This window comes from Pantherophis guttatus, chromosome 1 (assembly GCF_059756535.1).
Source record: "Pantherophis guttatus breed Tessera chromosome 1, ASM5975653v1, whole genome shotgun sequence".
Taxonomy (NCBI): domain Eukaryota; kingdom Metazoa; phylum Chordata; class Lepidosauria; order Squamata; family Colubridae; genus Pantherophis; species Pantherophis guttatus.
The window spans coordinates 166,569,400-166,585,567 of NC_142063.1; the positions used below are offsets into that span (position 1 = coordinate 166,569,400).

Sequence of the window (16,168 nt, forward strand, 5' to 3'; positions counted from 1 at the left end):
TCATCTCCGCTTCAAAGCCAAAGAGCCAGCGCTGTCCGAAGACGTCTCCGTGGTCATGTGGCTGGCATGACTAAACGCCAAAGGCGCATGGAACGCTGTTACCTTCCCACCAAAGGTGGTCCCTATTTTTCTACTTGCATTTTTTACGTGCTTTTGAACTGCTAGGTTGGCAGAAACTGGGACAAGTAACGGGAGCTCACCCGGTTACGCGGCACTAGGGATTCGAACTGCTGAATTGCCGACTTTTCGATCAACAAGCTCAGCATCTTAGCCACTGAGCCACCGTGTCCCTGAAGACCACTAGAGATACGTATTAAGGAAATTCTTCCATCCTCATTTTTGCAGCTCTAATGTACCATGCTAAATTATAATGTTTTTTTTTCTTTGTGCTGCATAAACATAATTGTAGTATAATTAATAAACTGTGATTAAGCAAGCCATGTCTTAGTGTAATATGTGAACCCAAGCTAATTCTTTCCTCTCTTTTTTTCTTCTGTGAGGAATTTTGCACATGAACTCGTTTTTCTTCCTGTATCTTAAAAATGGCTATTGCTGTAGAAGTTGCCCATGAGCAGGCTGATCAATGAAACAATACAAACTGATTGCAAGGGGGAAAAAAGATTTAAAAAATCTGCACAATGAATTCTTTGCAATTTTTTTGCATGTTAATGGAGGCAGCTTTACTCAATTTGAACTGCTAAATGGCAGTTTATTAGCCAGTAACAAAATCAGTGGATGAGAAAATTACAGGTCTAAGTCTTTTCACTACATTTTCTACTAGTGCAAATTTTGTTCAGCTGTTTACAATCACTCTTTTTTCCTATAGCCTTTGGTGTCACAGCCCTAATCTTCCTTGTGTCAGAGTTTTTGGGAAGCTGTTTGGAGGATGACGTTTCCATTTCCAAAATTAAAGTTCTGCAGTAGATTGGAAACCGCTGAGTTGCATTTGCTATGACCTTCATTACATTTGTTTTGGCTTTCTATTAGTCTGCTATTTCTTTTGGCCCATAGTATGGGTCTTTAAATTATTTGATGTTTTTTAAGTGGTTTCTTAGTTTTACACATAATTTGTAATTTGAGGTTGTTTTCTCAAAAAAGTCATATTAGAAATATGCACTTATTTATTAATTTTTTATTGATTGAGTGATTGATTCATTATATTTATACCTTGTTGCAAGAATATGCAGATTCTAGAGAACTTAAATAAAGAACCCAAGTTTCTTCCTTTGAGTTATGTAAAGATGTCTGCTTCTTCTCTTTACTCCAGAGAATAGTAAAATATAATCATTAATTCTCAATCTAAAATGATGTGATACATTGTTCCCATCTCATTACTCTACCATTCTAGATGCCATGAATAACATCTGTCTAGAAAGGTGGGTCATCATATGTATACATAAATTGTGTGTGTGTTTTTGTGGGTGGGTGGGTGTGTAGAGAGAGGATGGGGTATAAACATGGTCTAGCTCCAATTACTTCAGCCAGAATTACTGACAAACCATCACTGCCAAAATGCTGTCTTCTATCCAGTAATCGAAATGTACTTAAGACTTGTTTGCATGAGACAGGTGATCTAGTAATTGCTTCACCTAGGCAATTCGTTCATTTTTGCATGCCATTAACATCTACTCCAAAGCAATAGAATGGTGGGTTGCCAGCTAAGTGCAGTTGGAATCAGCATCTATCAGGACAGCTTAGACAGTTGTTCCTCTTCCCACTTTCGCCCTTCTTTCATTCCCCAGACCTGTGGTCCAAGGAGGGAGGAACTGAAAATCACAGCACTTGACTGCTTCTTGACTTATTCTCGGGACTTCTTTAAGATTGTGTGTGAATCAATGAATTCAAAAAAGTCACGAAAACTCAAGGTGAGTAGTATGATGCAGAAGGAATTAACAGATTCAAGGTGTGCTCCAAAGAAAGTTGGATTTATTTGGCAGTAAATGTAGCTTCTGAATTATTTGGCAGTGATAGTTGGATTTTGGAGATTACATGATCCAGAATTTTGCCTCCACATTCCTTTTTAACAAATTAAGCAAATTTAACAAAGCAAATCCAAACTCTGAATCAGATTTAGAGTTGCACTACATGGGTTATTTCTTCTATGATCTTTTTTTATTATTATTATTATCCCATCTTTATTATTTTATAAATAACTCAAGGCAGCAAACATACTTAATACTTCCTTCTCCTATTTGTTCCACAACAGCAATTCTGTGAGACGGGTTGAGCTGAGTGTGTGTAACTGGCCCATTGGCCCAAAGTCATTCAGCTGGCTTTCATGTCTAAGGCAGGACTAGAACTCACAGAGTCTCCTGGTTTCTAGCCCAGCTTCTTAACCTATAGACCAAAACTGACTCATTTGTATTCTTATACAGGTTTGGAATGAAAACTATAGCGATACCATACCCATTGTGAACGTGAGATACATGTGAAAACTGCTGCTTCCATGTTTAAAATCTCTGGGAAAGTTTGTATAACCATTTTGCTACGTTTTAAAATTAGGCAGCAATTTACTTTTGACGAGGGATGTATTGGCACTCAAAATATACCAATTAAAAAAAATACAGAGAGCCTGCCATAAGCAGGGCGAGAAGTTGCATTTCACTTTTTTAGAAGTTACCATTTTCTTTCCTAGGGGTGGACCATAGACTCCTTTCCTCCTTTTATCAAGCTTAGACATAATGATGTTCTGAGTCTGGGCTGCCGTCGTCTGCGCTGAGAAGTTAATGAGCAGTGGTTTGTAGATTTCCTTATTTAAACGGTTTAAGAGAAAATCCTGTCAAGATAGTTTTAAAAAGAGATGAGATTGGGTCACATGAGCATATCAAAGAGCCTTGGTACTACAGTGGTTTAAAGCACCCTGTTATTAACACAGCTGCCTGCAATTTACTGCTGGTTCGAATCTCTCCAAGGCTCAAGGTTGACTCAGCCTTCCATCCTTTCTAAGGTAGGTTAAATGAGGACCCAGTTTGTGGGGGCAATAAGCTGACTTTGTATAAATATACAAAAGTATGAAGGCTATTGCTTAACGCACTGTAAGCCGCCCTGAGTCTCCGGAGAAGGGCGGCATATAAATCAAATTAAAATAAAAAAAAAAAAATGTGGCAGCACAGAAAAAGACAAGCAGAAGAGCTTCTTGTATTGCAAGTCATTCAAATGAGGTGGTTTTTCCCTTCAAGTTTGCTAGTTATTCTCTTTAGAAAAATGACAAACGCAAAGTCATTAACATTCAAGTCTCCCTAATGAGATTCCTGCAGAAATAAACCAAAAGGATTATAAATTTAAAGACACCTTTTTATATCGATTAAGATTGAATGCATCACTGATATTATTGGACTCATTAGCAAGTTCCAGAGTATCACATGAACGGATTAAAGCATAGTGGCCATTTCAATAAATGCAGGTAGACCTTTACTTACCGTAGGTAAAATAAGACTGATTGCCAACAATAATATTGCAGCAATTATGTAAACAACACTTCACTGTTTCATCTGAACCATGCTACCGGTACTAATACTTTAAAACAGTAATAAACGAAAGTCACATTAAAGAGTGATTAAATAAAAACCCATTACAGTGCTTTATTGAAAAAATAATTTGTAATTTAGGTGCGTCATATAAAATCAAAATAAATTGGTTAACATTAAAATTAGCAAAACAATTGTTAAGAGCCATTTGCCACTTTCCTTTTTTTTAAAAAATGCATTTTTATTGAAAGATTTAATAACAAAAGTAAAAGAAACTACAAACTAAACTCAGAAAGAAGGAAAAGTAAAGAAAAAAGAGAATAAAAGGTGTACAGGGGGAAAAAAGAAAGAGAAAGTAAAGAACAAGAGAAACATATTTAAAGAAGTAGCTTATGATTTTCATCATAATAAGTACAAACAACTAATAATGTTGGAAAAAATAAAAAAGATATTTTTGGAAAAAGTTTTCTGCAGGCCTTCTTGCCATGGTTACTATTTGCCATGGTGATATTTTATTGGAAAACAACATTTGTATTGAAATAACACAAATCGTATATTAACAATCCTCAAGACTTCAAAATGGTCTAACACACACATTCTATATCATACTTAACTTTATTTAAAACAAAAGCCAGTATAGCAAGTTAACCTTATAAGTATGTCCCTTTTTATCTTGTTTTCACAGGTATCCCCAGTGTGCATAACACATGGGTGGTGGGAAAAAAACAAAACACAAAACCTCAGTTCAATCTGACCATTCCTTCCAACATGCTACAACTCTCCAACAGCTGTTGTGAATAAATAAAGTTGGGAGTGTGGCCACTATTTCAGAAGAACATTTAACATGTTCTACCCCATGGCATGGATGTATTGTGGACTGAGGGCAGGTATCACAAGCCCTTTAAGACAGAGATCTTCAGATGGAACTAGAAAACACTGGGGTTTTTCTCATTCTGTGAAACTCTAGGATTTCCCAGAATTGAAAGAGGTTTCATGGGAGACTAAGAAGAGGGAGGGAGAGAGGGAGGAAAAGGAAGGAAGGAAGGAAGGAAGGAAGGAAGGAAGGAAGGAAGGAAGGAAGGAAGGATCATTTGAACACAACCAATCTGAATCTGAAGGTTCAAATTAAGAAACTAAGGATCTAGTTTTCCTGGAGCAACCCATTTTTTAAATTGAAACTATAGAGATCTTGTACCAAGTATAATGCATGTTTTATGTATACATACTATAATATATGAACTCTTGCCAGTTCCTGTGGGTCCAACAAATATGGTAGGCTTCTGATGTGTTGTCAGTAACTCCATCAATGAAAAGTATCGTATAGTATCTAAAGTGGGAACAATTATTTCGTTGAACATCATATCCTTTGGTATAGGTGGAGCTGACTGAAGTGCTTCTATCCATGGTTCCCATCTTCCAGCTCCCTGTTTCAAAATTTAGGACCAAATAATCAGAAAGCATTGCAGTAAGAGGGGAAAAAAATTACTTGAACCTGCAATTTCCTGATCCAGTTATACCATGCATATCTCATTGTGCTTATAGTTGAATTTTTAAACTATGTATTTATGTCAGCATTGGGTTTTTTCTTTATAATTTTAATAATAAATTTAATTTTTTATTATTATTATTGTTGTTGTTGTTGTTGTTGTTGTTGTTGTTGTTGTTGTTGTACCGGGATTTGCAAATTGAAGTTGAGCGACTGTGGAAAAAGAAATTGTGTGTTGTCCCGATTGTAATTGGAGCCCTTGGAGCAATACCCAAAGGGCTACCCCGCTATTTAGAAATTCTAAATTTGCCGGACTTGAACATTTTGACTCTACAAAAAACCACCTTACTTGGAACAGCTTACATCCTCCGACGATACCTTAACAGTTCCTAGGTCCTTGGTTAGGACTTGAGCTGCTGAGCTATTAACCAGCCTCAAAGGCTGTGAATCTCACTAAAGATTAAATAATAATAATAATAATAAATAACAAAAGATTGTAAAGTTTTTGTACACTGTGTGCTATATTTCTAAATTTAAAATTCAGGATCAGGTCCTGACATGGTCTGGAGAGATCATCCCTGCAGAAATTGAGAATTGATTTTCCTTGTTTTTTTCTGTCAATGGCTAAGATGAAATTTCTAAGTTTGTTTGTTTACTTATTTACTTATTTATTTTATCTATAGGTTGCTTGACTCCCAGCAACTCTGGACAACTTACAAATTGATAAGACATTTAAAAGCAAGGTTCTGGACGGCAGGTTCTGCCTCTCCCTAATAAAACCAGAATTTCATAACACAGACCGCCCCCCCATAAAAACAACCTTTATCTAGCACCTGTTAAGTAGCCTGCCCTGCAGATTTATAGCTGCTCAATGATTGGAGTTTATTATTTCCAATCGGTAGGCACTGAACTACTTTCTACTGATTTCAATGGAAAAGGGTTATGGACTATTTTAATTATCTGATTAAAAGCACATTGACTTCAGCTGAAATACAACTTTAGATAGCATCCTCCTGATGAGAATAAGTATAAATTTATCTCAATGGCAAATCTTATTTCTTTTGCTTATTATCATAATGTAATGAGTGCATCAAGCACTTAATAAATAAATGTGTACTATTTCCACAGCTATTTTTTTTCATTTGTGTATGAGCCAACTCTCACAATACAAGCAATTAGATTATGATCAGAAATCATCTTGAGAAAAAAATTATCAATTACTCTCTGAAAATCTCTGTTCAAAACAAACACACTCACATCTTTGATAAATCGATATTCATAAATTGTTCCATCTTCTGGATAGGGAACAGTTAAGATTTTTGCCCGCAAATGCTCAACCCCACTCAACAGTTTATACTTTTCTCTTGTCTCATCAGTCATTGATCCTTGAAGCAGTTCACGCACAATCTTGTCAAACTTCAGTCGATCTTCTTCTTTACAACTGGCTCCAACGGACCATGTGAGTGCAAACACAAAAGTGCTCTGGAGTATTCAAAAACAAATTCAAAGTAGCCATTCATACATACACCACCACCATTTCAGGTTTCAAGCTTAGTGTTTTAAGAAATCTACAAAACACAACCAAGTGGTCAAAGGTTGCATGGGGGGGAAACAGGGAATCCCAAACTAAACTTAGTGATGGAGTTGCCAGTCCCAATCAGTGAATGAGGACTATCTGTATCTTCATCTCCTGCTTGGCAACACTCCATAGATGGAGACCATGGTGAAATATGTGGACCAAGGTGGGCCTGGATATGATCTAGAATTATTCCTATGTTCTTATATTCATATTTTAGTTTTTATTATCAACAGGTTACATTTTCTATTTATTATACTGTACCTGATTTGGTTGTCAATAAACCAAGACTTTAATTTTATGATGATACAAAAATAAAATGAATTTAACATCACACAGGCATGCTTATTCTGGCCACTTAATTATTTTCACCTCTGAAAAGTTCAGAGAACTTCATTCAAACTATTTAGTGTATTTAAAAGATCTTGCCCACCTCAAGCCATGAAAATATTTCACGGTCAGTAACAGTTTTAAGTTTTGCTTCATTGTGAAACTCATCCATCATGCAGTCCATGAGATTCATTAAAGACCGAACCAGGTTTGTGTCTGATGTTGGAGAAAGTTCCTAGAAAAAAAAAAAGGTGACTTAATTTGAACACCATTCTTCTATTACTGATTTAGAAACAACTTTAACTGATTTTGCTTTAGACAGTAATGCACCTTTAACAATGTGGCCACAGAGAGCCAATTAACAAAACGTTGGTTTCTAGAGACTCTTTACTTAGAACTTTGGGTAAGAAATAAGATTGTAATAACAGGTATGGGAAGAACAAAATTAGCAACCAATGTTCTATCCTTGAAATAATAATTACCAAATCCAACAGTAGAATAGGGACTAATTTGTGTAGTTGTAGAACAAATGCTAAAATCTTTATTCCATTGGGGCTAAATTGCCACAAATATATTTTAAAATGTAGCACATAAATAGCTAAACAAACACCTCAATATCCACATTTTCAGGAAAAGACAACATTTTATACCACTTTGAGTGAAGTATCTATTACACTGAAACAAATAATGGTCTTGACTATGTCTAAATGAGGCATCCATCTCAGAGTTCCCCATGGACCCTGCCTTGAGTTCCATATTGAAGCAAAAACATATTTTTATTTTATGTGAACAAACAAACAAATAAAATGAACTCACACATTTATGACCTAAAAGCTAACACACACACAAGCATACACGCATACATACACAAATATTTTTGTTACAGAATCACTATTAACCGCAGTGAATACACCATTCATGTCTCATGTGTAAACAGTAAATAAATACTACTTTACCATACCTTTGTACATTTTCTTATAAATTCAACAGAAAGTGGGACAATTCTATCGAATAAGCCTGTTATAAATTCTTTATGCAAAGTGGTGACTGTAGGTGGCATTAGATGTAACCAAGATAACATCAAAGGCCTCCATCCTAGCATATGAGGTTCCATGTAGACCATTCCACACCTAGAAACCTACAGGAAGATAGAACACCTTCATATAATAAAAACTTCTAGGTATTTCGTTAGGTAATTGAAAGAATACATAAGCAATATCATTCTTTAGTGCTGAAACTATCAGGGTTCCTTTTTTCACAGAAATGTATTGATAGTGTTGTTTTTACCGTATTGTAAACTGCCTAGAGTCACTTGATGGCAAAATAAATGGCATATACATTTATTAAATAAATAAATAAACAAACAAATAAATAAATACATATACATACATACATACCAATGAAGAAAGGTTGGCTTAATTTACCTATTAAACAAAATCAAGCAGAAAAATGTCTAATTTTTTATCAGATGACAGACTAAGTGAAAGTAAAAGCGATAGTATCATATAGGGTTTGGTTCAGGGATGAAATGCTCCCAGTTCGGACCGGATTGCCCGATCCAGTAGCGATGGTGGCGGGTGGTTCGGAGAACCGGTAGCAAAAATCCCTGCGCCCCCCCCCCACCATGCCCAGCTGAGCCGCACGATCATCAGAGGCTTTTTTTTTTTACTTTTAAAAGCATTTTTTCTACAACCTCTTCCAATGAAAAATGCTTTTAAAAGTAAAAAAAAAAAAGCCACTGATGATCGGACGGCTCAGCTGGGATCATCAGAGGCTTTTCAAAGCATTTTTTTCTGCAACCTCTTGGCCGAAGAGGTGGTAAAAAAAATGCTTTGAAAAGTCTCTGATGATCCCAGCTGAGTTCCCTGATCGGCAGAGAGGCATTTTTTAAAGAGCCTCTCTGAGGATCCCAGCTGAGGTCCTGATTGGCAGAGAGGCTTTTCAAAGCATTAGAAAAAATGCTTTGAAAAGTTTTTTTTTAAAAAAAAGTTGGCCACGCCCACCCAGTCATATTACCACCCCACAGAACTGGTAGTAACAGATTTTACATTTCACCCCTGGTTTGGTTACTTTTCTAACATTCACCAAAAGAATACTATAGCTCTTTTTCTTCATCAGATCTGCAAGAGCAATTTAAATATGAGGGAAATTATTAAATTTAAGCACTCACTCAAAAAGGACAGTGCAAAACAACATGTATGACAGATTCAATGTCTCCCAACTGGTAAATCTTGGCATGAGAACACTCTGCATTACAAAAATTGCAAGATTTTTTTTTAAAAGCACAGGGTCTTCAGACATGATCCCCTGGTAGTGTGTTATTTGTTTGTTTGTTAAATTATATGCTGTCCATTTCACCAAAAGAGTGACTATAAATGGTTTATAATCTAATAAAAAGTTTAAAAGTGCTAAAACAAAAATTAAAATTAGAAAAATTGAATAGAAAAGTTAAAACTTAAAAACCAAAATGGTGGGTGGTCTGGGAGTGAGGACTTTTTGTATCCTATCAGCCATCCCCAATGAAGCAGGCCCCTCTTGGGGCCTCAGAGCAAGCAGCAGAGCCAAGTTTTTAGGTTGTTCAGGAAGGCAAGGAGTGTGGAGGCAGACCTCACCTCTGACGGAAGAATATTTCAAAGGATGGGGCCACAACAGAAAAGGCTCTTCCCCTGAACCCCACCAGTCAAAATTCTTTGGCTGACGGGATTTGAAGTAGGCCTTTTCTGCTGGAATGAATGGGGTCAAGGGTGGGATGGTACCTCAGATACCAGGACTCATGCCACAAAGGGCTTTAAATGTAATGACCCATGCCTTGAATTGGGCCGAGAAGCAAATTGGCTGCCAGTACAGCTCGTGTACTTGAGGGGCCATCAGAACTGTCCATGCTACTGCATTCTGCAACAGTTGTAGCTTCTGAATACTCTTCAAAGGTAGGCCCATGAAGAGAATGTTGCAATAATCCAAAAGGAAGATGATTAGGGTTTGAGAGACTAAGCTTAGGAGTCATGATGCAGGAAAAGGCACAACTAGAGCACAACAGTGTACCAGGGCTCTCCTAGTCATAACTACCACCTGTTTTTGATCAGGAGACACAAGTCTAGGAAAACCTCCAGATTGTGCACCGAGACTGTCTGAGGTAGTGCAACCCAATCCAGAACTAAACCCTCAGATCCTGAGGTCCCAACTTGTTGGTTTAAAGATAACAATCTAGGGCATGTTATTTCAGTTCCAGATTTACTCCCTTAGATCTGAATGAAATAAAAGAAAATGGGTTGATAAACCATAATTCTTGAGGTCTAATCCAATTTCTTTTTTTCAAGATGACTGATAATCATTCAGTATCAAGAAACCATCTCTTAATCAGTATGCTTACAGTAGCAGGAGATGCAACTTCTAAATCCATCGGTTCAAAAATAAGGCTCATTTGCTGTGACATCTGGATGATCTCACCACTCATCAAACAGAGTTTCTTGTTATCATCTAGCACAGTATTCATATTCTCAATCCATACAGCATCCACTGGTCCATCAAAAATAAGCCATTTCCTATCTGGTGTCTGGTTGAAAAAAAATATTTTGATATTACTTTACAGGCAGTCCTCACTTAGCGACCATTTGTTCAGCGATCATTCAAAGTTACAATGGCACTGAATGTGAGGACTTATGACTGATCCTCATAGTTGTGGCTGTCACAATATTCCTGCAGTCACATGATCAATTCAGGCATTTGACAACTTGCTCACACTTGTTGCATCATCTTGTGGTCACATGATTGCCATTTAAAACTTTCCCTACCACTTACCTACAAGCAAAGTCTATGGGAAAATCAGCAGGAAGTCCCAAGTGTCTCTCATAAGTTCCTGCTATTCCTGCCACTTTCTCTCATTAGGTAGCATGGGGTTCTTGTACCCCATAGTGCAGGGGTGTCAAACTCAAGGCCCATGGGCTGGATGTGTCCCGCAGGGTGCTTTAATCTGGCCCCTGGAGCCAGCCTGGAAATAGCAAAGGACAGGCCCTTGATGCCTCAGGCAGCCAAAACAGGGTGTGGGGGGTGCACGTGCACCCCCCCGTGCCCCATTTTTGGCCTGGACAGCCTCCTGCAACACTCTACCGGCCAAAATGGGGCACAAGGGGGCCTCTTGCAGCCCCCTGTGCCCATTTTGGGTCCAGGATGTCTTCCTGCAGCATTCTGCCGGCCAAAACTGGGCACAGGGGGCCTCATACGGCCCCCCGCATCCCATTTTGGCCGACAAAGTGCTGCAGGAGGCCGTCCAGGCCAAAAATGGGGTGTAAGGGAGCTATGCAAGCCCCTCCCCCCCGGTGCCCTGTTTTGGCCAGCAGGATGCTGCAGGAGGCCTCTGTCTCATCTCCCCCCCTCCTCCCAGCTGGCCCACAGATGAGAACTACAATGCTGATCTGGCCTTCTAAGAAATCCAGTTTGACACCCCTGCCATAGTGCCTGCCCACAACACCTCATTACGCACCCACTGTCCATAGCACAGATCTGCCCTTGTGCCTACCTAGTTTTACTTGCACCTGTCCATAGTCTGCCTGTCTGCACTTGCACCTGCCTGTAGCACTCACCTGCACTCTGTAGCTCTCACCTGCCCACCCACAGCGCTCATCCTTTGTCCTGCTTGCAAGCTGCCTAAGGAAAAGCTAGTTGTGACCACAAGTTGTGACTTCTTGCTGGTTTTCTATTGATTTGCTTCTTGGAAGCCAACAGGAAGTTGCAAGTCACAGTCACATGAGGTTCCCACTTATCAACTCTATTAATGGGGACTGCTTGAATTGCTACTGCTAAACCACCTGGTCACGTGACATTGGACTTTATAATCGCATTGCTTAGCAACAGCTATCCCAGCAGTCCCTGAGGCTGTAGTTAAGCAACCATGTCCTGTACTTAATAAAGTATCATTTCAATTAATAATGGTATTGATTATTTCTACTATGGATGCTTTATTGTATTAGTTATGTATTATTCTTTTTTTATAAGATAAACCCCTAGGAATCTGTTAAGAAAACAGCAGACAAGCAAGAAGAGAGGAAGGGTCAGTCCTGTGGATCAGTCCTTCTTGAAGCCGGTAATCCAACTCCTTCTTTTTGCAGGACACATGAGAAAATACAAAGAATGTGCTATGTATTCTCAACTACCAGTTATAATGAATATGATTTAATCAATTCAGATTTCTTTAGCCATCCTTCCTTAAAATACAATAGTTAAAGATCAAATCACAGAATGTTTGGCTAAGATAAAATTAGGGTCTTAGGGTCTTTTTTCCATCTCTGGAATGATTTTTCTTTTTTCATATGATGAAACTGAAAACATTTAATTTTGAGCATCTACTTACAGATGAAGAAGCAAATGCTCGAAAACTGACAGCGAGGATACCATCAGACCATTCATGGGAGACTGGATCAAACTGTCCATACAGCTGCCCCATGGTTATAGCTTTGGGATTGATAACAGTGATCTGAACCTTATTTTCCTCCATGAGCCCCTGAACACACAAAATAAACTGCATTTCACATTTCACACTTATATCATCAATCTAATAATATATAAACAAATTACTCTTTTCTTGGTCATTAGCAACAAAAGGCAGTCAGCATCATGCTCCAAAAAGGATAGCAGGCACTTCCTGACAAAAAAAAATAGAATGTTCTCCAAACAAGTAGAAATCATCCAACTGCCCCAGATATTCTTCAAGGGGTTAGGACATGTGGTGGAGGTTAAAAGTTTGGACTTACTGGCCAAAGGATTTGACTTTCATTATCACCTTTTTTTTTCCCCAATAGCTTTTGGGTCACCTATAATTGCTTAAGTGAATACAGTCAACAGTAGGATGTTTGTTGCCAAGAATAATCACCTCAGGGTAGAAAAGGTCAGAATAAAGAGGAGAGGAAAAGAAACTGATGTATACTATAAATTGTACAAGGTGACATGTCCTATTAACGGTAAGAAAATACGTTATGGCTCTTTTCAGGGTCCAGAGGGAAGACAATCACTCTAGGTGTGCAGATTCCATCTGTACTGTTAACAAGTATGTTAACAAGGAAAGTATGTGATTGGAGCTCATTCACTAAATGTTTGTAGACTTCTACCAATTCTGTTCTTGTTAGGTTACAATCACTAGATTAAAGTTCCAGTTTTAAAACATTTAATGTTAAAAATTCAAGCATGTTTTGAGTTTGCAATCAAAAACATCATTCTTGAGAAGTTAAATCCCATTGAATTTAAATTTTAATTTAACAATAGCAATTATTAATAATTGGAAAGTAAATAAGTTGAATTGAATTAAGAATGTGCTTCTTAATATTTTGAACAGAAGCATAACCTTTGCTTTTTAGAACAAGATCTTTCACAAAAGCAAATTGATTTACTTTTTCACACAGGTCACCCAATGAAGCTGCCAAAACACGATAGGCAGAGGTCTTTCCACCAAAGGGTTCTCCAACTATCATAAAGCCATGACGCACAATCATCATTTCAAATATCTGTAAGATTTTCTCTGCGAAGAAGTTAGTCATTTGCAAGTCCATTTCATCACAGTTTGTCTTGATCGCTTCTAGGATGTCATTATAATCTGGCTTCGGCAACTTCACGCCAGGAAATAAATCTGAAGTGATGCCCTGCCAAAGCATGAACAATAAAGCAAGGTATTTAAAGATGTCCAAAATACCTTTTCAGATCAATTGTATGAGCTGACTGCTGTCAAAAAGTCTTCCCCAAGCAATATAGGTTTCTCTGAAAATTCCCCCAAGAATTCTCAGCCAGCATTGATACAATATACCATTTTATTGAGGCCCAGTTCAGAGGTATAGATTCATATATACATAGACACAATGTTGATTTTAATATGGTGCATAGTTTCAGCTACAGCAACTTGAGGAACCAGATCAATTGTAGTTTACACAACAAAGCACAGTTGAACGATGGTTTAGTATGAGGATTCATCAATGGGTAGTCAAGAACCATCCACTATTTGCAGGGGGAATGCAGCTTGTAGCAAGTAAGCCAATGAATGAAGTCATGCCACCCATATGGATGGGCAAGTATTTTGGTGGGTATTTAGAATTTGTTTAATATTGTTCAGCCTCTTTGTGGGCATTGCGCTACAGTGTGGTTTTACATTTACATCAGACACACAGAGCCTGGGAGCAGAGGCTCTGCAAAGCTCCTATTTCCTCTTCACACTTAAGGTTTTTAATGAACAACTGAAGAAATTTAGGTATAGAATATGCTTGATGACCCCTTTAAGATCAATCTCTACCAATGTGGCAAATTCTAGATCTGTGGCAAGAGTGGCAGAATTATAATCAAGAAGTAATGATGCCAGAAATAAAAAGGACAGGACTTTATGTAGGAATGAAGGCAAAGGGAATGAAAGAAAAATGGGGTATTTTTCCCCAGAAAAGCTTTTTGTAAATTTTTACCCCAATATAAACATAGTTGTACATATCTACTAATTCTCTAGTACTTATAAACTAATTTATAGCCTAACAAGAGTAATAACATTGCGCTCATAAAAGAGATCTGAGGACCTGTTAATATATAATCTCTGCATCATTTACTTCTTTAATTCACATTAGATTAAAAAGATTCCTCACCTCAAAAAGTGGGAGATCATGGGATAAGAACTTAGGCAAATTAACATCTATAATGGATCTAAGCAGCAAAATCTCTTCATTTTCTTCTGGATATTTCAGCTGTATAAAACACAGTATTAGTTTCAGAGTAATCACTTTATCTTAATTCAGAGTACCACCATCTTCAATCACATGCCTCTGTTTTTCACATTGGAATTGTTACCTTTGGATATGTTTTTGTAGTGATCAAGGACAAGATAAAGGTAATAGCAATTTTTAAGGCATCTTCATATCTCATCAGATGCTATTAGGTTGTTAGATGAGATTTGTATTTAAGCTTCCAGTGACAACATATTATTAATATGACTTGTGGCGTGAAACTCTACATGAATTTCTGATTGTTTGGCATTCAAAGGTATGATTAAATTGGGTCAAACAATAAGCTAACCCAACATACTGCCAGACAAGACCAGATCACTGGACGTGCAGTCTGTAAAGGTTGTCAGACTGACCACATATCTAGCCAAAGTTCTTCTATTAGTCATAATGGATTGATCATGTGCAATGTTTTTCTTCCACACAACTGACATTTAACTGGAAGTTTCAAGCAAATAGAGAAGACATACAGTTACCATGGCAGTAAACCCCAGTATGCCCTATTCTTGCGCATAGTGATGCTCAGTGTATTATGATTGAACTTTCGTATAAAAGAAACATGGGATGAAAGTAATTATGCATCTTAATGTTATTGTATTGAAACACAAAATGTTCTAAGACAATTTTGTTCATTTCGTTGAAATAAAGTACAGTATGCTGAAAATAGATGTATTAAATTTGATGGCCAAAAAAGTTTTCATGATACATCTAGATATAATTGAGGCTGGATCTAGTTCGCTTTGGATGTTTTCAGTATGAAAGAAAGCAACACATAGGATCATTGTGGTGATCCTTTATGGCATACAATCAACATTTTGTTATGATACATGAACATTTTAGTCACTGTCATATTTAGGAAAATGTTCCATAAAAATAGTTAAGATCAGATTCTAGGTTTTACTATTGTTATTGTTATTCTAGTTTGTTTGTTTTTTTAAAAAAAATCTTTTAAAATGAACATGATTCATGTGCTAAAGTTTATGAGCAAGGGAAAGCAAGCGGAAGAGGAACAGTTGGCCTGGAAGTGCATTCCAAACTTTTGGAAGCTGGCCACTGTTTAATGAATTTTTTATAATTTTTGAATTATCAAAAAATATAATTCACTGTCTTTTTGCAATACCAATTGCGCATACTCAAATATAAAGTGTTTGCTTTCTTGGACCTGCAGGATAAGTCCTAAAAGAAACTATATTTCTCAAATGAGAAACAAAGATTTATTTCTAACAAAATACCAAAAGGTAGAACTCTAAGACCAGAGAGAAAGGGCATCAAATGCTACCTTCAGATTACCAGCTGCCGTGAGCACTGATTTTACTGCTCTCATCCCATAATCGTAGTGGTGCTGTGAAGACAACTGCTCTGAACACAGGCGATAGGTAGCTACAATTTTCACAGAGAGTGGCCGTGCCGTCACAAATCCACAGGAATACAGGACAATTTCAGCAATCATGGCATAATCAGGTACCATCATAGCAACAGTCCGAAACAAAGCCTATTAAACACACATTAATAGACAGGTAACTGCACAGTCTGAATAGTGATGTTTATAGCTTGTTAATAGCTTCTC

The 16,168-nt window shown here is 37.4% G+C and overlaps 1 protein-coding gene across 1 annotated transcript in view; it reads right to left on the reverse strand.

Moving 5' to 3' along the window:
- Positions 1 to 16,168, reverse strand: part of DNAH7 (dynein axonemal heavy chain 7) — a 155,482-nt gene that overhangs the window by 62,355 nt on the left and 76,959 nt on the right. The window contains exons 27-36 of the mRNA XM_060688081.2: positions 15,881 to 16,093; positions 14,467 to 14,565; positions 13,240 to 13,488; positions 12,207 to 12,356; positions 10,230 to 10,412; positions 7,821 to 7,997; positions 6,963 to 7,094; positions 6,211 to 6,435; positions 4,694 to 4,891; positions 2,621 to 2,776 (exon numbers count right to left, since the gene is read on the reverse strand). Of these exons, the coding sequence (XP_060544064.2) occupies positions 2,621 to 2,776; positions 4,694 to 4,891; positions 6,211 to 6,435; positions 6,963 to 7,094; positions 7,821 to 7,997; positions 10,230 to 10,412; positions 12,207 to 12,356; positions 13,240 to 13,488; positions 14,467 to 14,565; positions 15,881 to 16,093 (1,782 nt within the window). The remainder of the gene's footprint in view (positions 1 to 2,620; positions 2,777 to 4,693; positions 4,892 to 6,210; positions 6,436 to 6,962; positions 7,095 to 7,820; positions 7,998 to 10,229; positions 10,413 to 12,206; positions 12,357 to 13,239; positions 13,489 to 14,466; positions 14,566 to 15,880; positions 16,094 to 16,168) is intronic.